Genomic DNA, 23,642 nt, shown 5'->3' with positions numbered 1-23,642 from the left:
AGAAATGTCATAGTCCTCTGAGGATCAGTGTGTTTTATTGTGCCGATAGCTCATGCCAGCAAGTTACAAGTTCCTGTAACAGCTTGAGTGCCTACTATGAGTAGCTGTCTTGCAGTGTGACTACAACAGTCACATTGACCAACAATCAAACCTTCCTAACTTTGCCAGCTGAGTTTTTCCCATGGTCTGAAGAAGGGTCCCTGATCCAAAACATTAACTGACAATTCATAGTATCCAATTAACCCACGACCCTTTGGGATGTGGGAGGAAACTGGAGCACCCGCTTGAAACCCACACGGTCACACAGACAGCACAAGAGGTCACAACCGAAACTGGGTCAATGAAGTTGTAAGGCAGCAGCTCTACTAGCTTCACATTGTGCCATCCCACACATAATTATGGAGCTGGTCATAGAGTTATACAGCAGGGAAACAGGCCCTTTGGCCCATCGTCCATGCCGACTAATCCAGCATTCTGGCTAGTCCCATTTGCTTGCATTTGACCTATGTACCTCTAAATCTTACCAATCCATGTAACTGTCCAAATGTCTTTTGACAGTCATAATTGTATCACTGCTACTTCTTCTGGCAGATACAGATGACCCTCTGAGTGAAAATGTTAACCGTGAGATCCCTTGTAATTCTCTGCCCTCTCACCTTAAGCTTATGCCCTCTGGTTGTAGAACCGTCTATCCAGGTAAAAGAAAAGACTGTGAGCGTCCATTTTTATGCATGTCCCTCATGATTTTGTATATTTCAATAAGGTCACCCCTCAGCCACCTACACACTGAAGAAAAATGTGACAGCTTATTCCTGTCACTCAAGCCCACGGGTCCTGGATTCCATATGTTGGAATTAAACAAAAAAGAGGCGAGAAGAATAAATTTAAGTGGCATGTCTTTCCAGATACCAGCAATCACAGCACCGGAGGACACTTATCCATAAACCTGGAATTAGATTCCAGCATGCAACTGAGACAATGCCTGTCTTATTGTCTATTGATTCCATTCAGTGACTCTCTCCCAAGGAATCCATATTCCACATAGAAAACAGCCATTTAACAAAATCATTACCATTCCTCAGTGATGGCTGTGTTAGGTTGGAAACAAGTGGAGGAAAGTGAGAAAGAAAATCACTTCTCGTTCAGTTGTCTTCAATCACCCTACACGATGGGCTTTATTATAAAGCACTTCTGCCACATTATCTTTGATCGAATCACCAGCCATTTGAGATCAGGTGATGAGGAGTATTGATGAAACCTGAGCTGTGTTTCATTTTGATGGCAAGATGCAGCTTGAATTACATATAAACTGTGAGAAAGTAGGCTGTGTTCACAGGGAACAAAAAGATTAGAGGTGGGAGACTCTTTAAAATTGATCGTACACAGCGTGAATCCATCATGCAAGCAATCAATGTAATCAAATTTGCTTCCATATTCAAAAAACAGGTCAAGCAGCAGCAGTGGAGGAAAAATATGTATGTCAACGTTTCAGGTCGAGACCCTGTATCACAACGGATAGTGTGTAGCCGTTTGAGGAGTTGGGATAAAGGTGGGTAGGTGATAGGTGGCTGAACATAGGAGGGGACAATGGGTAGATGGAACAGGTGAGGGTGAGGGAGGGGGGGGGGGGGTGGAAAGGGACAAAATAAACTGGGTGGACAGGTGAGTGTGTGTGGGAGAAAAATACCAGAGTGTGGGCAACTTGAAATGGTAACATTCAATATTCATACCATTGGGCTGTAAGCCACCCAAGTGTAATATTAGATGCTATTCTGATTTGTGATCAATCACACTTCTAATTTGTGATTGGCCTCTCCATAGCAACAGAGAAGGCCAAGGACAGACCGGTTGGTGTGGGAATGGGAAGGAGAGTTAAAATCGCATGCAGTCGGAAGCTTGAGATGGCGATTGGAGACAGAGCTCAGGAATGGTTACCCCATCAAGAGCCCCATTCTCCATCATACTGCTATATACAGGCAATCTTTCCCACCCCCTCTCAGTCCTGATGCCGGGCTTCAACCCGAAACATGAAACATAAACCTTTTTGCCTCCACAGATGCCACTTGACCTGCTGAGTTCTTCCAGTGTTCTGGTTTTTGTTCAAGATTCCAGCATCTACAATCTTTTTGTTTTCTTGTTCTCTGAGCTATGGTTCACCTGTCCATTGCTGCTCCATGGAGCTGCGATGTGTGGAGTTTCCCCATGAGTATTGTTGGCACTCAACCAACCACATTACAGCAAGAAACTTTGCAACGATTAGAGACACAAGGAACGCACGATGCTTGCTTACAAAAAGAGATGCAAAGTGCTGGAGTAGCTCAGTGGGCCAGGCAGCATCTCTGGTGAACATGAATAGGTGACCTTCTGGGTCAGGACCCTTCCTCAAACTAATTGTGGTGGGGAGGAGAGGCAAAGCTGGAAGAGAAGTGGGGGCAGGACAATGCCTGGCTAAGTGATAGGTGGATACAGGTGAGGTGTTTATTTTTATTTTACAAAGGCCAGTGATCAAAAGCCAAAAAGAGTGTGATAAGGGTAGAAGAGGTGAAGCCGAAGGAAGGAATATAGTGGATGGGAATGGGGGGGAGGGGCAAGGGGTGAAATGGGAACGAATCCAGGTGAGGCACAAGGAAAAGAGGGAGAAAAAATAGTGTGGGAGTAGCGTTACATGGGTAGTTTTGTAGGTCAGTTACCCGAAACTGGAGAATTCAAGTTTTATTCCGTTGGGTTGTAAGCTAAGAGATGCTGGTCCTCCAGTTTGCGTGTGGCCTCACTCTGCCAATGGAGGAGACCCAGGACAGAAAGATCAGTCGGGGAATGGGAAGGGCAATTAAAATTCTTGGCAAGCAGGAGATGCAGCAGGCCTTGGCAGGCTGAGCACAAGTTCGGCGAAACGGCTGCCTAGTCTATGTTTATCTACGCAAAGATTACCTATAGTTTGGTGAGACGAGGGAGACAAGGACCCTCTTGCAGATTGGCAGACATTCTCAAAACCCAAAACAATGTAGATGCTGGAAATACGAAGTAAATGCAGAAAATGCTCCAACTATTCCGCAGACAGGCAGCATTTGTATAAAGAGGTGCAGAGTTCATTTTTAGCTCAGTGACATTTCATCAGCTATTCTCTTTCTAACAGGTTGCATTCAGCTGTTGCCTAACAAGTCCAGGCATTGACTTGAAAGGAGCTGGACTCTCATTATTTATGATGGGTTACCTGAGACACTTGGTCACATTTCTTCCTGGAGGTAAACACATTTGACAATCTATATTGTGATATCATAAATTGGCTGATCGACTAGCTTTAACTTGTTCACACAAGTGGCCCTGAGCCCACTAAATAATTAAGCCTATCAACTGATAGGGAATAAACTCATTCCCTATCCCAATATGGATCATTACCGTTACCTTGATTCCTTCACATTCATTGCTAATCCCAGAGGTTTAGAGTACAGCCAATGCAAAAGGAACTATTTGAATCTCCAGTATCAGCATCTACCTATCTCTGAGACGCCATTGTTATGAAAGGTATAATAGAAAGTGTGAAGGGGATCTCCAGGTGAATTAACCTCATCCGTTCTGGGCCAGCTACAGGCTTAATTAAACTGTGGATCAATTGGAGTACAAGATTGAAGTATTTCTTGGTATTTTTTCTTCTTCCAGCAAGTGTATTGAAAGTAATTTCTGTAACCAATTCACATCACTTCTGAATGACAGGCTGCAGATTTTACTGTCCGTAGTGAAGCATCAAGGCAGCTGGGGTGTAATAATGGACTCTGATCGTTGGTAACAGGAGAGGTTCTCACTCTCAAAATACTACATGACTAAGAAAGCCGTGCTTATATAGAACCTTGTCTCGACGTGTCTAAAGGCATTTTGTAGCCCGAGAGCTGCTTTGGATGGTATTCACTGCTGTTCTGCCGGTAAACAGTACAGACCGTGTGTGCAGCGTACTGTCCCACTAATAATCAAACAAACCATCTCTGGTAACCTGTTTAGTGGGGATGGGTAAGGAAGGGAAGGCTGACCAGAATACAGGAGCCACTGCCTGTCCTGTTTTGGCGATGTCCATGGGAAGTTAAAGGAGATTTGGCATGTCACCGAATACTCCATCAAACCTCTACAATGGTACTGTAGAGTATCCCGATTGGCTGCACCTTGGCCTGGTGTGGCAATCCCAATGCACAGGAATGCAAGAGGCTGCAGGGACTGATGGATTCATTGTGGTCCATCATGCGTACTGCCCATCAAAAGCAACTACATGAGGTGCTGCCTCAAGAAGGCGACATCTATCATCAAGGATCCCCACCATCCGGGTCATGCCTCTTCTCACCACCTATCCTGTTAATTAAATTGGACACCAGGTACAGAAGCCTGATTGAGAAATTTGACTGAGTCTATGTGCCTGAGATGCTGCTGCAAGCAAGATTTTCATTGTACCTGTACTCACATTTGGCAGTAAACTTGATATGACTTGACTTAATATTTTATGTATGGGCCATAACTGAAAGAGAGCACCTCTGATTATGTAACACTCCCTCAGTCTGTGCTCAAATAAAGGAGCTTGAATTTACAATGCTGACTTTGATGAATGATGGAGCAGGATTGAAAGGTCACATGCGTGGCTCTTGTAACTAATCTTTACATTCTGAAAAATCTCCTGGCAAAAAATAACACCCTGTGGTAAAGGTTATTTTGTACAGCCTCTGCTGATTAAATTGTTTCCGATAAGTAACTATTTATTTATATCATGATACTTAAACAAAAATAAGCACAGGCCCTTCAGCCACTCCTGCCTCTTCACCATTCTCTGGAACAACGAAGGTTGAGGGGAGTCTTGAAAGATGTATATAAAATTATGAGAGGCATAGATAGGGTAGAAAGTCAGAACCTTTTTCCCAGGGTGGAATTGTGGAAAAATAGCTTTAATATGATAAGGGGGATGTTTAAAGGAGTTGTGTGAGGCAAGGTTTTTTATACAGAGACTGGTAGATGCGTAGAACATGATGCCAGGAGTGGTGGAAGCAGATACAATAGTGATGTTTTAAGAGACATTTAGACAGGCACATTAACATGATAGGAATGGAAGAATATGGATCACATGCAGGCAAATGGATTTAGTTTAATTTGGAATTATACTCGGCACACTTAGTACGCTGAAGTGCCTATTTCTGTCATGTACTGTTCAATGATTCTAAGATCTTAGTCAGTCTCTTATAACCTCAGATAGACACAAAATGCTGGAGTAACTCAGCGGGACAGGCAGCATCTCAGCATTCCAGAGATGCCGCCTGTCCCGCTGAATTACTCCAGCATTTTGTGTCTATCTTCGATTTAGAACAGCATCTGGAGTTCTTTCCTGCTCTTTTTACCTCATTACTTCAAGTCCTTGATATCTAAACACCTATTCATCGCTCCACCCCACCTCCACAACACAAGGACCCATTACCCACTGGATGAAGACATTTCTGAACGGCAGACTCCTAATTTTGAGACTGTGACCCTAGTTCTAGACACCGCGGCCAAGTGAAACATCATCCCCCTTCCACCCTGCCTTATGTGTTTTAATGAAATCATCTCTCAGCAAAGAGTTCGGGCCCAATCTCCCCTCCTCCAAAAAACTCTTGTGCCTTTGTATCAGGAAGTTCATATCAGCGTATTGATTTCCCCCTATTCACTTGGCAAGTGATCAACTGAGAAAATTAACTAGTTTGGTAAGATGTGATCCATCCATCAAAATCAGCACTGATTCCCTTTGATTAGCCGATGACTGTCAAAGTGTCAGCCTTCCTCTGATAATAACTTCTGGGAAATAGGAAAGAATTGCAGATGCTGGTTTAAATCAAAGATAGACACAAAAGGCTGGAGTAACACAGCAGGATAGGCAGCATCTCTGGAGAGAAGGAATGGGTGACGTTTCGGGTCAAGACCCTTATTCAGACTGAAGAAGGGTCTCGACCTGAAACGTCACCCAATAATTTCTGGGAAATACTCCGTAGTTGATGAACTAGCAGAACTTTAGCCAACTGTATTTCTTTCTCCTAGCATTTAAATAAAAACAGTTTTGGCAAATCCTAACCATCACTTCTCTAATTTTCTCACCTTTTTTTTAACTAGCTTGAACTGAAAGCCAATGCCCGAGAATTGTCACCGTTAAGTCCCAATATATTCTTCATTACCATTTTTTAACATATTGAATGCACCAAGTTCCTTCCTGTGACTTAATTCCATTTACTCCAATGCAAAAAAATTAGTCAAATAACTTTGCCATTTTATATTATCCATTACAATCTCATCTGCATTACTCCTTAATGGGTCCACAATAATGGCATCACACTTAAAAAAAATTATAATAAATTCTATACTTGCCATTACAAACCAGTTAAACGTAGATTTAATAGTACTTTCTTTTTTATTTCAGATTCCCAGTATTCTGCTTTAACTAAAATAATCTATTGGTATTAGATTATCACGCATAATTACATGCCATATAGTTTAGAAAGCCAAGGGTTTTGATTTTGGGAAGTTATTTTTAACTGAAGAATGCCTTCAATACAGATTTAATTTAGTTTAGTTTAGAGATACAGCACGGAAACAAGCCCTTTGGCCCACCTAGTCCAAGCGGACCAGAGATCCCGGCACCTGATCTACTATGTGCTTTATTGGTGATCCTCGGACTATCTTTGATCGGATTTTACTGGCTTTACTGGATTTTACTGCACTAAACGTCATTCTCTTTTCATGTATCTATACACTGTAAATAGCTCGATTGAAATCATGTATTGTCTTTCCGATGACTGGTTAGTACGCAACAAAGGCTTTTCACTGTACCTCGGTACCCATGACAATAAACTAAACTGAACTGACAAACACTATCCTACACGTACCAGGGACAATTCACAATTTTACCAAGCCAATTAGCCTGCAAACCTGTATGCCTTTGGAGTGTGGGAGGAAACCGGAGCACACGGAGAAAACCCACATAGGTCACGTGGAGAACATACAAACTCCATACAGACAGCACCTGGAGTCAGGATCGAACCTGGGTCTCTGGCGCTGTAAGGTAGCAACTCTACTAATTCGCCACCGTGCCACCCTCATTAAATCTCTATTCTGTCATAGTTCAAACACTTTCTATTTGGCTCAATGATTTCTCTTTTAAATTTCTGGAATTCACACTTTGTTGAATAGCCTGATAGCGTTAATTGTGAAACAAGGTTTGTTGGTATCATGCCAGATACCCAGGTCAGATATTGCTCTGCATTCTAAAGTAAAGACTGCTGCTTCTTAATGCAAACAGTATGAATAATTAAATGGTATCCATGATCACCTTAAAGGTGACTTCTCTAACTTCAAATAGTCCTTGCTTTCCCTCTCTCTCCATCCCCTCCCCTTCCCAGTTCTCCCACCAGTCTTACTGTCTCCGACTACATTGTATCTCCAACCCGCCCACTCCCCTGACATCAGTCTGTAGAAGGGTCTCGACCCGAAACGTCACCATTCCTTCCCTCCAGAGATGTTGCCTGTCCCGCTGAGTTACTCCAGCGTTTTGTGTCTACCTTCAATTTAAGCCAGCATCTGCAGTTCTTTCCTACACCTTAAAGGTGGGGAGTTATGTTTGGCAGTAATACAGATCACCCGTTGTTTGACCTGATTCGAAGTATCGAATACAGTTATAGGTTAATTAACAGTTGATGGGCTTTGGAGAGCACTTTCCATTTGAAGATGTTAGCCAGATTAAAAGAGAGGCCATAAACTAAATAACATATCGATGCTTCAGTCTGGAATTAAAATAATAAAATTACTCTGCTAAAAAGCAAAATGCAGCTTAAATAAACCACTGAGAGTAAAGTGTGCTAGAAATGAAACAATGATAGGTCCCCTAAAGATCTGCTGGGACAGAAGAGGGAGAGGGAGCTCAGGCATCTGGGCATAGCAGCCTACTCATCAGAGTTTATCCCTCACGAACAATGCTTTGATGCTGGTCAATGCAGCTTCCTGGGGGATGCTTGTTGGTGCTAAAGTCCTCCCATTTGATCCCTATGATTGGAAGCAATCACTGCTAGTAAAACCCTCAAGGAACTTAACAGGATGTTGCAACAAGAACACAAGAAAATCATAATCATAATAATCATACTTTATTAGCCAAGTATGTTTTGCAACATACGAGGAATTTGATTTGCCATACAGTCATACCAATAAAAAGCAACAAAACGCACAAAATGCATTTTAACATGAACATCCACCATAGCGACTCTCCAACATTCCTCTCCGTGATGGAAGGCGAAAAAAAAGTTCAATCTCTTCCCTTCTTTGTTCTCCCGCAATCGGGGGCTTCGAGCCTTCTGTTGTCGGGGCGATCTTGGCTCACTTAGCCAGTGGTTGGGCCCTCGGCATCGGGGCGATCAAGCTCCTTCATCGAGGGGATCTCAGCTCCCCCGTGCCGGGCGATCGGACCCCGGGTTGGGGCTCGTCGAACCACCTGTGACTTTGGAGCTTCCCAACATCAGTCTCTACCCGAGACTGCGAGCTCCTCGATGTTGAAATCCACAGACCGCGGTTGGAGCGTCGATCCCAGGCAAGGGATCACAGACTCCGATGGTAAGTCCACGGCCCTGGGGTGGCGCTCAAGGTCAGTCTCGAGCAAGGCCGCCAGCTCCATGATGTTAGGCCGCAGAGCGACCGGAGATACGATCCAGAAAACAATTGCATCTCCGACAAGGTAAGAGATTGGAAAAAAGTTTCCCCCGAGCCCCTCCCCATCCCCCACATAAAACAAACCAGAAAACATGAACACATACTTTTCAAACACATTAAAAATAACAAAAAAGACAGGCAGACCGTTGGCAAGGCTGCCATCGCTGACGGCGCCACCGTAGAAGGCAGAATAGATCAACATCAGAATAGATCAAGCCTGCCCCGCTATTCTATATTATCATGGATAATCTCTGCTGGCCTCCACTCCGCTTCTCCCCATAACCTTCAATTCCATCGATCATTCAAATATTAATCTATCTCCACGTAAAGATCTCTAATGATCAAGACTCCACCACCCTCAGAGGGAGAAAATTACAAAAATGTACTACCTTCTGAGAGAAGACATATCTACTCACCTCAGTTTTAAATGTCCAGTTATTTTATCTATGTTTAGTTTAGACTGTCCCATTGATGGAAACATCCCAAAGGATCTCAAATGTTTGAATAAAGTCAATCCTTATTCTTACAAATTCCAAGGAATATAAACCCAGACCAGATGGTCCAGGTTTCGCTGCTAAGGATGAGTGCGGTCAGCATAATCGGCTGATAAACAAGGTCATTAAATGCTGGAGTAACTCAGCGGATCAGGCAGCATCTCTGGAGAAAATAAATTGGTGATGTTTCGGATCGGAACCCTTCTTCAGACTGGATATTCATTGCAGAATCTGCAGAAGCAACGACTTTTGTTGACTTCTGAAGGTAATTAAAGATTTGTCATCGCAGCTCGAACAAAGCAACATTGGTGCAGTGGGCCAATGCTGAATTTTTTCATCAACAGTAATCAATTGGAAATGCTGACTGCAAAGATAGGAAAAGAAGTCCAGAGACACCCCATCAATTTGTAAGGCATAAGGAGTGTTCAGTTGGCTTGGGTGTTGATGGAAGATTGTTGACTTGGATATGTTCAAGGATAGGTCAGGTCTTTTACAATTAGCCTTGAAGAGATCTAATGTTGGTTGGAGGTTGCATACAAAGTGAGCCATCGAACAGCAGTCTTCCACAAAGTGAAGGCCCTAAATGTCCATGGTGATAAATTTTGTTGTAGACTGGAAGAAACCAGGACTGAAGTACTTCTTGTTGAGTTCGTAATGGATTCTGAAGCCAGATGGTAGATTATCTCGGATGGCATAGATGATGATATGTAGCATATGAACACGATGGGGATCACAATGTAAATTTGTTTGACACTAGTGCTAACGTGGAAGGTATCAGTCTCAGATCAGCCACTTGGTGTTGACTGAATCCTGGGAATAAAGAACAACACAAGCAATTTGATTGCGAATAGACCTCCAACTCTGTTTACATGACTTATTTTCAGGGATCTATACTCTATGCAACATGTTCATTGGCTGCTCCCCACCCTTAACTCCATGACTTAATAAAGCCCATTGATCACATTCCCCAATGTTTCAATTGGCATAGTGTCCATAAAGAAGTATCAGCATTGTGATGGACTTCACAGGCAGCCAAAGTAATAGACAACGATATACAGAACCTCACGATGTAGGGAATCAAATTTCTTAGTCAGGTCAATGAAGACAAGAAACAGTTCTGAGCAGCATGGGAGACATATTTAGTTACACTCTCTCGTAAAGCCTGTGTATGCTGGGTTAATTAAATGTTTGAGGCTAAGCCAATGCTCATTATTGAGACAGGGTGTCAAGGGATAAAGAGCAGCTTAGAGTCAGAATATATACCCATGAAAATAACTCGGGGAAAACAGAGTCCGAGATTTAATTGTTTCGATCATGTAACTTATTCTCAGGATGTGACCATTGCTGCGAAGAGCAGCATTACTACTGGCTTGTTCCCAATTAACTGTGGCAGAAAGTCTAGTTTAGTTTGGAGATACACTGCGGAAACAGGGCCTTTGGCCCTCCGACTCCACGCCCACCAACGATCCCCATACTCTAGCACTACCCTATACACTAGGGAAATTTACAATTCTTACCAAACCTACAAACTTGTATGTCTTTGAAACATGGGAGGAAACCGAAAACACACGCCATCACAGGGAGAATGTACAAACTCCATACAGACAATACCCACGTCCAAGATCAACCCCGGGTCTCTGGTGCTGTAAGGCAGCAACTCTGTCACTGCACCACTGTGTCATCCAAAGAATAATTAGTTGGGGTTTACAGAGTGATTGAATAATCCAGCATGGAAACAGGCCTTCAGCACATTGAGTCTGCACCCACGTTCAAGCACCCATTTACACTAATCCCATTTTATTCTTCCACTACTCCCACCCAGCTTATACCACTCACCTACACTCCAGGAACAATTCACAGTGGCCAGTTAATCTATCCATCTGCACTTCTATGGTGAGGGGTGGAAACCAGAGTATCCAGGGGAAACCCATGTAATCACAGGGAGAGCACAGAGACAGCACTGGAAGTCAGGACTGAACCCAGTTCAGTGGCAGTGTGAGACAGTGACTCTGCTAGCTGCACCACCGTGCTAACCTTCTTCCTGAACACAGGTCTGTAAAAAGAACCATCCGAATTTTTAATAGAATCAAAAAGCGTCATGACCATTTTACAGATACCAATTTTTCTTTACTCTTGCTGTATCCATTTGAACTAAATTTAATTTATGGACCCCCCCCCCCCTGTGGTGAGATGTTCCAATTTCCCAGAATTACGACTCCGGGCCCCATCCATATGGGCTGAACAGAGACGGGAGGAATCATTATTGTGTTATCGTGACCTCCAACAGAACGTGTCACTGAGAGGATTGATGTTGCATCGAGCAAGGGACAACATATGACAGCAGCCAGTTACCTGCAGCCGCTGGTTGCCCATCAGGTCACGAACCATCATCCCACCAGGATGGAGATTGATGCCGCATTGATCAAACTGGCACTAAATCTATGGCATCTGTTCGTGTTATGGACCAAGGAATTAACTACTTTGGTTGTGAATAAAACAGCACCTGAGCTTTCCTGGCATTACTGCTCGAGGGATCAATCACATCATCTGCTGGGCAGTGGCAGCCTCATTTGATTTGAGGGGGCTTTGTCAGTGCAGCAATACAATCAAGGATTTTAGTCCTTTGTTATAACAGCTATTTGCAGAGTGCATGCATACTGTGCACTCCTGGTATGTTACTGTGCCGGCTTCACGATGATGTTGAACTTAGGCTGCTGTCAGTGTGGAGTTTGCACGTCCTCTATGTGACTGCGTGGGTTTACATTGGGTGGTTTTCCCTCACATCCCAAAGACTTGATGGTCGGTAGGTTAATTGGCAGCTGTGAGTGTTGTGAGTGGGTGGCAGGAGATTCAAGGGGAGTTGATGGGTATATGAGAGCTTATAAGTTACAGGAAATAAGTGGGGGATAGGACCTATGAGAGTGTTGCTGGGCAGAATAGCCTCCTTCTATGTCATAAGAAACGATGAGAACATTGATGCATATCTGTGCACAGGATGTTTCTAAAGTTAAGTGGAGCTGGGTTGACTGTTATATGCAGGCATTTTACTCTGTATTACATTGGTAAAGGTGCTGATTGGACTTTGGGCCACATGTTGGACCACTGTGATTGTTTTACAAACAAGTCTCATCTTGGTTATTGTGGTGCAAGCAACTAATGGAAACAAGTATCATAACCTGCACAGTCTGGAAGAAGGCTCTCGGTCCAAAACGTCGCTTACTCATGTTCTCCAGAGATGCTCCCTCACCCACTGAATTCCTCTGCTACTTTGTATTTTTTTCCTCAAGATTCCTGCATCTGCAGTTCCTTATGTCTATAGGTAACATAACTCCCTGTTTTTGGATTAAAGTCATGCTAAAAAAGGCATTGTTCACTCGGAAACACAAATTATATCATCGGCCCACATTTCTTCATACGGTTTAAGTGTGTCCACAACCAGACACAGTGATATCGGACAATGTAAGTTCAAGCTTCTTTAATCATCAAACTTCAACAATTATTTGTTAATTTTGAGAAGGTTTTATACTCTTGTATTAATCAAGAGCAATAAAATTAGCTAATGCCAAAAAGCAATAGTAGTCAATGTGAAATAATGATTTCACCCACCTGAACTTACTGAGGAAAACCTGGATTTACATGAATGGAAGATAGTGACATATTTTTAACTTTATGTTGTGGCTCTGTACAAATGAGATTTGTTTTATGCTGGATGGCTGAAATAATTTTCCATTATTATTATGACTTCAAAAGATTCTTCCTTTGATAGATGTGTATTTTAGAGCATCGAACAATGCCACTTCATGGCTAAAATACAGATCAAAAATTGCAGACAGACCAGTTGAGTACACAGGAAGCCTGGACCACAGAGCCAATAAATTTACAGACCTTACTTTAGTGAAGTGTCTTTTCTAACCTGAATACATCTGAACATATTTTACCAAACTTGCCAACAAATGAGCAACTGGTAGCATGGTGGTACAGCGGTAGAGTTTCTGCCTTACAGCACCAGAGCCCCGGGTCCTGGGTTTGATCCTGACTTTGGGTTCTTGTCTTTATGGAGTTTGTACGTTCTCCCCGTGACCAACGTGGGTTTTCTCTGAAATCTTCAGTTTCCTCCCTCACTCCAAAGATGTACAGGTTTGTAGGTTAATTGGCTTGTAATAATTGTAAATTGTCCCTAGTATGTGCAGGATAGTGTTGATGTGCGGAGATAGCTGGTTGCCAAGGACTTGGTGGGCCAAAGGACCTTTTTCTGCGCTGTATCTCTAAACTAAAAATTTAACTAACCTAGACCAGATCGTCTGTTTATTGGTAGGACATTCAAAGTGAGGCTCTGCTACTAGATGGATCTGAAAAGTTCCCAATGTGCTACTCCAGGAAGAACAAGGGTGTTCTTGGTAGTAAAGTGAACCATTTTTTTGCTTCTTAACCTACTTCAATGAAACAGGTTTTCTGGTTATTACCTCAATGAGATTTGTGTAATTTTGCTGCATGTAATTTGACAATTTCATTCTGCATCTCAAGGTAATGACAGCACTTCACAAGTGTTTCATTAGTTGTAAAGTGCCTTGGGATGAGAAATATACAAGTTCTTTCTTTGTATCCCAAGTGACTTAAGCCCTGTTAATTATTCTTGGTTCTTGGTCCTCCAAAATATTCCAAATGGAATTTAAACTGGAGGTGATTCCTTAGGTAGAAATCAGTCACTTAGCTTTTCAATAAAATGTCAAAGCCTGTGGATGGTATAGTTGTGTACAAATCAATAGTAGATTTAAGCAAAGTGCTTGCTGTGCATTTTTAGCTAACATGCCTGTCAATAATATTCCATTATTGGAATGAGTAATTCTGCTGTTAGTTTCCTTGCTGCATATTCTTCGATCTAGACTTGGAATGAGATTGATATTATCCTTCAGGTCAACATTTCTTGGTCTCAGTATCTCCAATGATCTTGAGGAGTGCACGAGGGTTTTGTAAGGAGGAATCTGTTCATGATTTGCAGGCCTTGGGGAAGGAATTGGTGATTTAACAAAGCCATCCTTAAAACTCGCTGAGAAACTGCAAGTGATTGTATCTGGTAATTTCTATAACATGCTTCATTTGTACAAATGACAAAATGACAATCAAGTCAGCCAAAGGGTTATCTGAAGGTTGGTGGATTAATTGGCCAGTGTAAAATGCTCCTCATGTAGGTGGACGGCAGAATCCAATTTAGGAGCAGCACAGTGGCGCAGTGGTAGAGTTGCTACGTTACAGCGCCAGAGACCCGGGTTCGATCTCTGCCAGTACAGAGTTTATACATTCTCCTTGTGACCACGTGGGGTTTCTCTGGGTACTCAGGTTTCCTCCCACACTCGGCATGGTGGCGCAGCGGTAGAGTTGCTGCCTTACAGCGAATGCAGCGCCGGAGACTCAGGTTCGATCCTGACTACGGGTGCTGTACTGTACGGAGTTTGTACGTTCTCCCCGTGACCTGCGTGGGTTTTCTCCGAGATCTTCGGTTTCCTCCCACACTCCAAAGACGTACAGGTTTGTAGGTTAATTGGCTGGGCAAATGTAAAAAAAAAAAAATTGGCCCTAGTGGGTGTAGGATAGTGTTAATGTGGGGGGATCGTTGGGCGGCGCGGACCCGGTGGGCCGAAGGGCCTGTTTCTGTGCTGTATCTCTAAATCTAAATCACACTCCAAAGACATACAGGTTTGTAGGTTAATTGGCTTCTGTAAATTGTCCCTCACGTTAGTGTATGGGTGACCGGTGGGCCGATGGGCCTGTTCCCAAGCTGTATCTCTAAAGTCTAAAGTAAAGTAAAGTCTAAATAGAGAGAATAAACTGGGATTGGTGTGGGATGAGTATAAATGGTGCATAATGATCGGCGCAGACCTTGTGGCTTGAAAGGCCTGCTTCTGTGACTCAGCTGAAGCACAGTGGGCTGAACTGCCTCCTGTGCTGAATGATGCAATGACGTACCTCACACTTTCCAACCTTCTTTTAAAGCTGGAGAGTAACACAGTGCTCAGGTAGGTACATAGAGGGGTTTTACCAAGCAATGTCTGTATTCATTTATTTCTCTATCGATTAGTTTCACTAAATCAGTTATTCCACTGTGCTCTCTGCACTTCTAAATTCTGAGTCTAGTTCGAGCTATCTCCCTGCATTTCCATCCCAACACAGTTCTTCTGTCAGGGCCCCTGGTTGTCATCTTCTTGTGCTCTCACTGTCTCAAGCCTGTGTTAGAATCCTCTTCCTTCCTCAGTCCAATGACCATCATGAGTTATCTATCCACCTCCAAATCTAGCATTTATGCAAACTGAACTTTAACCACTCCATCACTGGCAGCCGTGTGTTTTGCCAGCAAAATCTGGCGTTATCTTCCTAACCCTCTCCATCCCCCTACCTCTTTCTTTCTTTCTTTAACACCCAATGTCATAACACCCAATTGTGTGACAGAGCTCTTGATTGTCAGGAGTAAAATGGATCTCGGTCGCAAATATATTCTGGTAATAGTCATGAAAGTGCTTTGGTCATGCTAATACGTTAAAAGCATCATATGATTGTGTTATTGTTGCCACTCAGTCCTGCCTCACCATCTCTTTCATCAAACTTTCCCATTATTTGATATCCATATCTCATCTGGAGATGTTCTTCAGTGACATTAGAGAGGGCAGCCAATCATACCACGTACAAGGTGCAAATCCACAAAGGTTGCCCGTCAATGACCCACAGCGGGAAAGGGAACTGGACAACGTCACAAGATATGTTCCACGTGATATTTAGGTGCTTTACTGGGGGTCATGCGAGATTATATATTTAGCACCATTGAATAGGCAGTATTCCATTTGCTGCCCTCCACTTTTAGACTTTAGAGCAGAATTAATCTGCAAACCTGTCCGTCTTTGCAGTGTGGGAGGAATCCAAAGGTCTCGGAGAAAACCCACGCAGGTCATGGACCAGCACCCATAGTCAGGATGGAACCCGGGTCTCTGGCGCTGTGAAGCAGTAGCTCTACCGCTACGCCCTGTTGATCTGTCGTTCAAATTTGACTGAGCTTTTGAGGAAGTGACCAAGATGATTGACGAGGGTAGGGCAATGGACATTTTCTACATGGACTTCAGTAAATATTTAACAAGGTCTTTTGTGGTTGCCTGAACCAGATGATTAAGTCACATGGTATCCATGCTGACATGTTAGAATTCTACTTGGCCATAGAATACAGAGGTTCGTGTGGAGGTGTGCTATTCCGACTGGAGGTCTGTAACTAGTGGTGTTACATTGGGTTCCCTGCTGGGATCTCTGAACCATGTAATCTCAAAAATGAACTGGATGACAGTGTAAATGGGCAGATTAGTACATTTTCAAATGACACAAAATTTATAGGCTTGAGAAAGGTTGTCATAGGATACAGCAGGGTATAGATCAATTGGAAATATGGGCAATGGCAGATAGAGTTTAATCCAAACAAGTGTGATGTATTGCAGTAACCTGGGAAATTATCACAGCATGTTCGACAAGGTGAGAGAGGGAAATATTTTTTTAGTCTTCGACTGGGTAAAGCTGGTTAAGAAATGTGAGTCTTTTGAAAGACCTTGAATTTGTCTTCAGCCTTCAGTGTGCTGCAGCCTGAAATTATGAAATGTGCTGTTTAATTGCAAGTTCCTTTATTTTTATTGGAACTAAGTGGCGCGGCGAGAGAGAGAGAGCGGCGAGAGAGAGAGAGCGCGGTGAGAGAGAGAGAGAGCGGCGAGAGAGAGAGTGCGGTGAGAGAGAGAGAGAGCGGCGAGAGAGAGAGCGCGGTGAGAGAGAGAGCAGCAAGAGAGAGAGCGTGGTGAGAGAGAGAGCAGCAAGAGAGAGCGGCTGCCGTACAGATACGTAATAAATGGTCGTGAATATACTTTTGTTTCCCCAAATCATCCCGCGGGCCGGATTGGACCCCTTCGCGGGCCGGATGCGGTCCACGGGCCGGTAGTTTGATACCCCTGACTTAGACCCCAAGGGTCAATAGAACCCTCAGGAAAAGGTCGATCTCTCTGTTTTTGTGTCTTGCTCGACCTTTAAAGTGGAAAACTATTGGATGCAATTGTTGATTACACTGCACCCTGGAGTAATGCGAACTTTCCAACAAGTCTGCACTGCTATTTATTGAGCAGAGCCGCAAGACGTATACAACAATTTCTGATGTTGCCGTTGACAAGTTATCACCAGGCCTACTTTTAATCCTGCCAAAACCCATGAGGTGATTTTATCAGACACTTTTGAATTAGGCCACAAGAAATTGTCTTTGCAGAAGTCCTGACCCTTCGGCAAATGGTTTTCAGGAAATTCAATATTCTTTGTTACATCAGTAATACCTCAGGGCCTTTCCTTATGACAGACACGAGACGTGCTCGCTTACATTGGTCCGGCAGGACAAGTGAGGGTCATTTTCGTGACCTGTTTATCTACCGGGTTTTGTCAGGGGAGGCTGTATGGTGCAGCATGTTTTAAATCAGAAGGGCAATGTTTGATGAAGTTAGAAGGACAATTGGAATTTAATCCATGGTAATCTGAGGTAATGCATTTTGGGATGGCAGGACATACACCATATATGCTTAAATATCTTCCACAGGAATGTTGATGAACAAAGAGATCCTGGGGTACAAGATCATAGATCCCTGGAAATGAGGATACAGGCGGATAGGGTAGTGAAGAATCCATTTGGCATGCTTGTCTTCATCGGCAAGGCACGGAATATAAGAGTTGGAATAATATGTTGAAGATATATAAAACATTTGTCTAGCCACATTGAGAATTCAGCGGGTGGGGAATAGGGGTGATCCTCACACGACAGAAAGGATGTGGTAACATTTGAGAGAGTGCAGAGAGATTCCCCAAGATGGGTCCTGGAATGGAAGGCTCTAATTACAAGGAGAGATTGGATAGACTGGGGTTATTCCCATTGACATTTAGCTGGCTGTCGAGTAATCTGAGAGGATTATGAGGGGCACGGATAGGTAGATAATCAGAGTCCTTAACCCAGCGAAAATTAATCTAAAATTAGAGTGCACAGCTTTAAAGAGAGAAGAGAGACATTTAAATAAGATCTCAAGGGGCAATTCTTTCACATAGAAGGACATGGTTACCTTAAATGAACTGCCAGAGGAGGCGATGGAGGCAGAAACAATTCTTATGGACAAGGCATTTGAACAAGTACTTGAACAGGAAAGGAGAAGAGGGATACGGGCAAATGGGACAAGTGTAGGTAGCTGTCATGGTCGGCAAGGACTCGTTTTTGTGCTGTATGATTCGATGACTCTATAACACTTTAAGGGCCATTACTGGGACTCCAAACTTATCGCCTTTCAACATAATTAAACGAAGCAGCAATGGTTGACAGTGCAACCTAGTGTGTTGATGAGCGAGTACACGCCAGCAGGTGGAGCACACAATCTGAATGTCATAGAAAGCCATGGAAATACACAGCCCACTGTCTGTGCGTACCACAAATGTTCTGTTTTACACCAATCTCATTTCATTCTTCCAACATTCCCAATGTACCAAAAATGTTAGAACAAAAATAGGTTGCTGGAAGAAGTCAGCCGGTCAGGCAGCATCTGTGGAAGTAAAAAGGTGTAAGTTGGCATTTTGTTTTTAAACACGATGGGATAGAGACTAATTGGTGAAAGGTGGAGTCATACGGGGAGATTCAATGAATCATTTTAATGATTCAATAATACTTTATTCTCACATGTATCTGGTTACAGTGAAATGCTTTGGCTTGCCTGTAACCCAGTAAAATCATGTAGAAGACCTTTTCTAAGCAGTACACATTCCACCATGTTTTGTTGCCAGCTCAGTTACAAACGTTCATGAAGCATTCCCACCGGCTGCCTGTAGCCGCACATGCTTTAGCCCCGCTCCCAATGGGTCCCCCTTTGTTCTTGGCGGTCCCAAGTCCCCAGGAACTTAAGGAAGAGTAATACCTGTCCCTTCACCTCCCACCTCACCACCATCCAGGGACATAAGCAGCACTTCCAAGTGAGGCAGTGGTTCACCTGCATCTCTTTCAACCTGGTTTCTCTGCATTTGCTGCTCACGATGTTGCCTCCCCTACATTTGAGAAACCAAGCATAGAATAGGCGACCATTTTGCAGAGCACCTGCCTCCTATCCGCAACATCCATCTCGAACGTCCAGTTGCATATCATTGAACTCTGCTTGTCACTACCACATCGATCTGTCTGTCTTCGGCCCTCTCCGTTGCAAGAAACACTAATTAGAAGAATATGATCTAATTTTCTGCGTGGGTAGATTAACAGCCAATGATTACAATTTCAGGTAACCCATATCCCCGGAGCTCTCCTCTCGCGCACACACACACACACCTGTCCATCGGGACTTCTGCTCCCTTTGTTCATCCCTCCCATCCACTCCCTCCAACTGGTTCTATCATAACCATCCCCCTCTCCCCATCTTGCACCACCTATCACCTACCAGCCTCTGTCCAATCCCTGACACACATCTATATGCGGTCATCTTTCCTGCTCCCTTGCAATCTTGAAGTAAGGTCACAACTTTCTCCTTTTAACCCTTGAATTCTTCCAGCATTCTGTTTTCGCTCTAGATTCCAGCATCAGCAATCCCTTTTGTCTTCACACCACAGGTGGTAACCTGGTCTTTAGATGAAATGAGTTAGATAGGTAGCATGGTTGGCACAGTCATGTGGGCTGATTGGCCTGGCCCACATACATGGAGGAGAGAGAACATCCATCCTCCCATGTATATGAGAGACATATTTCCCAGACTCTAACCCACCTTCCTCCTCACTAAAATCAGTCTTTATCTGCTCATTTGGCTCCCCAGGTAATAATATTCGCTTATTAGCATCGTAAAGAACAAGGAATGTCAACTGGCTCAGACAGGTCAGATGAATATAGAACAGTACAGCAAAGGAACAAGCCCTTCAGCCCACCATGATGCCAATCATTGAGGGCGTGCAGCGAAGGTTCACTAGGTTAATTCCCGGAATGGCGGGACTGTCGTATGTTGAAAGGCTGGAGCAATTGGGCTTGTATACACTGGAATTTAGAAGGATGAGGGGGGATCTTATTGAAACATATAAGATAATTAGGGGATTGGACACATTAGAGGCAGGAAACATGTTCCCAATGTTGGGGGAGTCCAGAACAAGGGGCCACAGTTTAAGAATAAGGGGTAGGCCATTTAGAACGGAGATGAGGAAGAACTTTTTCAGTCAGAGAGTGGTGAATGTGTGGAATTCTCTGCCTCAGATGGCAGTGGAGGCCAGTTCGTTGGATGCTTTCAAGAGAGAGCTGGATAGAGCTCTTAAGGATAGCGGAGTGAGGGGGTATGGGGAGAAGGCAGGAACGGGGTACTGATTGAGAGTGATCAGCCATGATCGCATTGAATGGCGGTGCTGGCTCGAAGGGCTGAATGGCCTACTCCTGCACCTATTGTCTATTGTCTATTGTCTATTGACACAAAAAACTGGAGTAACTGGAGTGGGTCAGGCAGTATCTCTGGAGAAAAGGACTAGGTGATGTTTTGAGTCGAGACTTCTTCAGACTGAAAGTCAGGGAAAAGGGAAACAAGTGAGAAAGAGATGGTGATGAAGACAGATATAGAACAAATGAATGAAAGATATGCAAAAAGTAACAATGATCAAGGAAAGGTGGGGCCTACAATGATCCATTGTTGTGTAAGGGTTAAAACTGTGGAAACCATTTTGTGCTAACTATGGCAGACATTTTAAGCTGTGGGGTAGGTGATGACGAGTTATACAAACAGTGAAATTCAACAGTACGGCAGTGAAAATAGTATGACAACTAGCATTGGGGAGGGATGGAGAGAGAGGGGATGCAAGGGTTGCTTGAGGTTAGAGGAATCAATATTCATACCACTGGGTTGTAAGCTGCCCAAGCAAAATATGAGGTGCTGTCCTCCAATTTGTCCGACAACGGAGGAGGCCCAGGAAGAAAGGTCAGCTTTTCGTGTCTATCTTTGATTTAAACCAGCATCTGCTGTTCCTTCCTACGCATGATGCCAATCTAAGTTATCTCATCTGTTGCACATGATCAGCATCCCTCCATTGTCTGCCTCTTCATGGTTCTGTCTAAATGCCTCTTTGCTAGGATATTTGTGCAAACAACAAGATGTATCTGCTTTATGTAGCTGAGCTTTAGCAAGCCAATTAATATAGATCTTCAGCACAACATGGTGAAAAAGTCAGTTTCGTTGAGCAGAACCTGACGTAACTCGCCTGTTATTATGTGCACTGACATTAAAATGTTAACGGTTTCACATGATAAAACACTGGTGCCAAGCATTCTACTTGGATTTTCTGTTTATTATTCTATTAATCATACAAATGCCGCCAGGAATTTGACCAAGTTTATAGTTTCTCAGCTGCTGGAGATGTGAGGAACTTAAGCTGAGGTGATAAGATTCACAAGAGGATTTAAATTAATTACCAACTGACTTTAATGTCATAGAAAAAACATAGAAAATAAGTGCAAGAGTTGGCCATTCAGCCCTTCGAGCCAGCACTGCCATTCAATATGATCATGGCTGATCATCCAAAATCAGTACCCTGTTCCGGCTTTTTCCCCAGATCCCTTGATTCTCAGCCCTAAGAGAGCTGCGGCAGGGAAAGGTTTAGTCTGTGCTTGCTGTACTTCCCACCTGAATCTCTGCCGGATTGACTGTTTGACTCCCTGTGGAGAGCTCATGTTCCTCCTTGAACTCCTCCATTTTACGTCCATTTCACCAACATTGTCCCGACTCAACCAACATAAAGTCCAGTGTCTTCAAACTGAAACAACTCCCCTTCCCATTCCTATACTGACCTTTCTGTCCTGAGCTTCCTCCACTGTCAGAGTCACTTTAAGGGTGAGGCCACAGGCAAATCAGAGGAACAGCACTTTATGGCGGTCGCTGGTGGTGAGCCACGCGTGGTGCGAACCCTCTGCTCGGGGGAGTGGGGTCACTTGGAATGGGGCTGAGTGGCAGTTGCTAGTGGAGTTCCAGGAGGAGTTGAACTGATTGGGGGTTTGGGAAGCTGTATGGTGCTTGAGGAATAAAGTAAACTTTGCTTGATACATTTCCCTCTTCATTGGCTTTGCTTGACACTCGTGTCCCGCTTCATTGGTGACCCCTACGGTCCGAAATAGGTATTTTGGATCACAATAATGGACGCCGCCAGCGCTTGGTTCACCATTGCCGCCGACCAGGCCTAACAAAACGCGGTTGCACTTAACCTGCCGGTCTTCTGGACCTCACAGGTGTGGTTCCAGCAGGCGGAAGTTCAATTCCACATCCGGAGGATTACAGCTGACAAAACCCGCTACTTTTATGTCATCGGCGAGCTCGACCAGGAGACGGCCGGTCGGTTGGTGCCTTACCTGCGCGAGCCGCCAGCGGCCAACAAATACGAAGGCGCTGCTCCTCCGCACTTTCGGGCTCAGCCGCCTGGAGCGAGCGGCGCGGATCATCCACATGGGTGGGCTTGGTGACCGTAAGCCATCGGCCCTCATGAACAAAATGCTTGCCTGCTTTTTGAGAACGCCTTCCTAGAGCAGTTGCCCGACGACTTGCTCCTCTCAGGGGCGAGTTTCGATGACTCCCTGCAGCTAGTGGCCAAGTGTGGCTGGCCAGGCAGCAGGGCGCAGGTTTGCTCGATCATGTGTCGACAGCGCCTTCGAGGGCATAGCGACCTGAGGCCGTGGCCACCGGGGGCTCTGCTGAGTCTCTTGCTCTGGGAGAAGCTGGTATGAACAACAAGAAGAAGTTAATGGAAGCTAGATCACAAAATGTATAAATTACAAAATAAGTTACAGAAATGCAAGCGACCAACATCAAGTCTGTAACCATGATACCTGATACTTCTAGCATCAAGTCTGTAAGGATGCAGGTTATTGCTCTCCCTGTGCACATCAAGCACTGTTTAAATATGATATGTGTTTCCGTCTCTAATACCCTTTCGGGCAGCGAGTTTCAGATGGCCTTTGCTAAAAACAATACCTCCTCTCTTATACTTTCACCAGTTACTTTAGATCAATTGCCATTCTGGCCTTTCTGCTAAGTGAAAAGGGCCCTTCCTATTTACTCTGTCGAGGTTTAATATAAATTTATTTCTTAACCTTGATGCGGTGGGAGATGCGGGATTAAATATCTTGATGAAACAACGTGTAGGTTCAGATTGATTTTGAACTGCTCTGGGTTCATTGTTGATCTTCTGGATACCTTGAACACAGAAACACAAGCAAGTTGGAGCAGGAGTAGGCACTAGGCTCCTCACTGTGATCAAGTCTGGTCTATATTGAGCCTCTTCTGTGCTAGTTCCTCATCACTCTTAATTCCGCAAGCTTTAAAATATTGATACGTCTTCCATTTTAGTTTGGTTTGGAGATACAGCATAGAAACAGGCTCTTTGGCCCACCAAGTTCACCCTAACCAGCGATCAACCGTA

At 44.0% G+C, this 23,642-nt stretch overlaps 1 protein-coding gene across 5 annotated transcripts in view; it reads left to right on the top strand.

Moving 5' to 3' along the window:
- Window positions 1-23,642, top strand: part of grip2b (glutamate receptor interacting protein 2b) — a 410,662-nt gene that overhangs the window by 129,703 nt on the left and 257,317 nt on the right. Inside the window, exon 2 of one of the 5 annotated variants that reach the window (XM_078414395.1) lies at window positions 3,134-3,242. The exons of the other annotated variants lie outside the window; for them this stretch is intronic. Within the exon in view, the coding sequence (XP_078270521.1) occupies window positions 3,200-3,242 (43 nt within the window). The 5' untranslated portion in view covers window positions 3,134-3,199. The remainder of the gene's footprint in view (window positions 1-3,133; window positions 3,243-23,642) is intronic. 5 annotated transcript variants of the gene reach the window in all.

Source organism: Rhinoraja longicauda, chromosome 17, assembly GCF_053455715.1.
Source record: "Rhinoraja longicauda isolate Sanriku21f chromosome 17, sRhiLon1.1, whole genome shotgun sequence".
NCBI lineage: Eukaryota > Metazoa > Chordata > Chondrichthyes > Rajiformes > Arhynchobatidae > Rhinoraja > Rhinoraja longicauda.
Note: the sequence above shows the minus strand (reverse complement) of the source record. Positions and strands in the feature narration are given on the sequence as shown.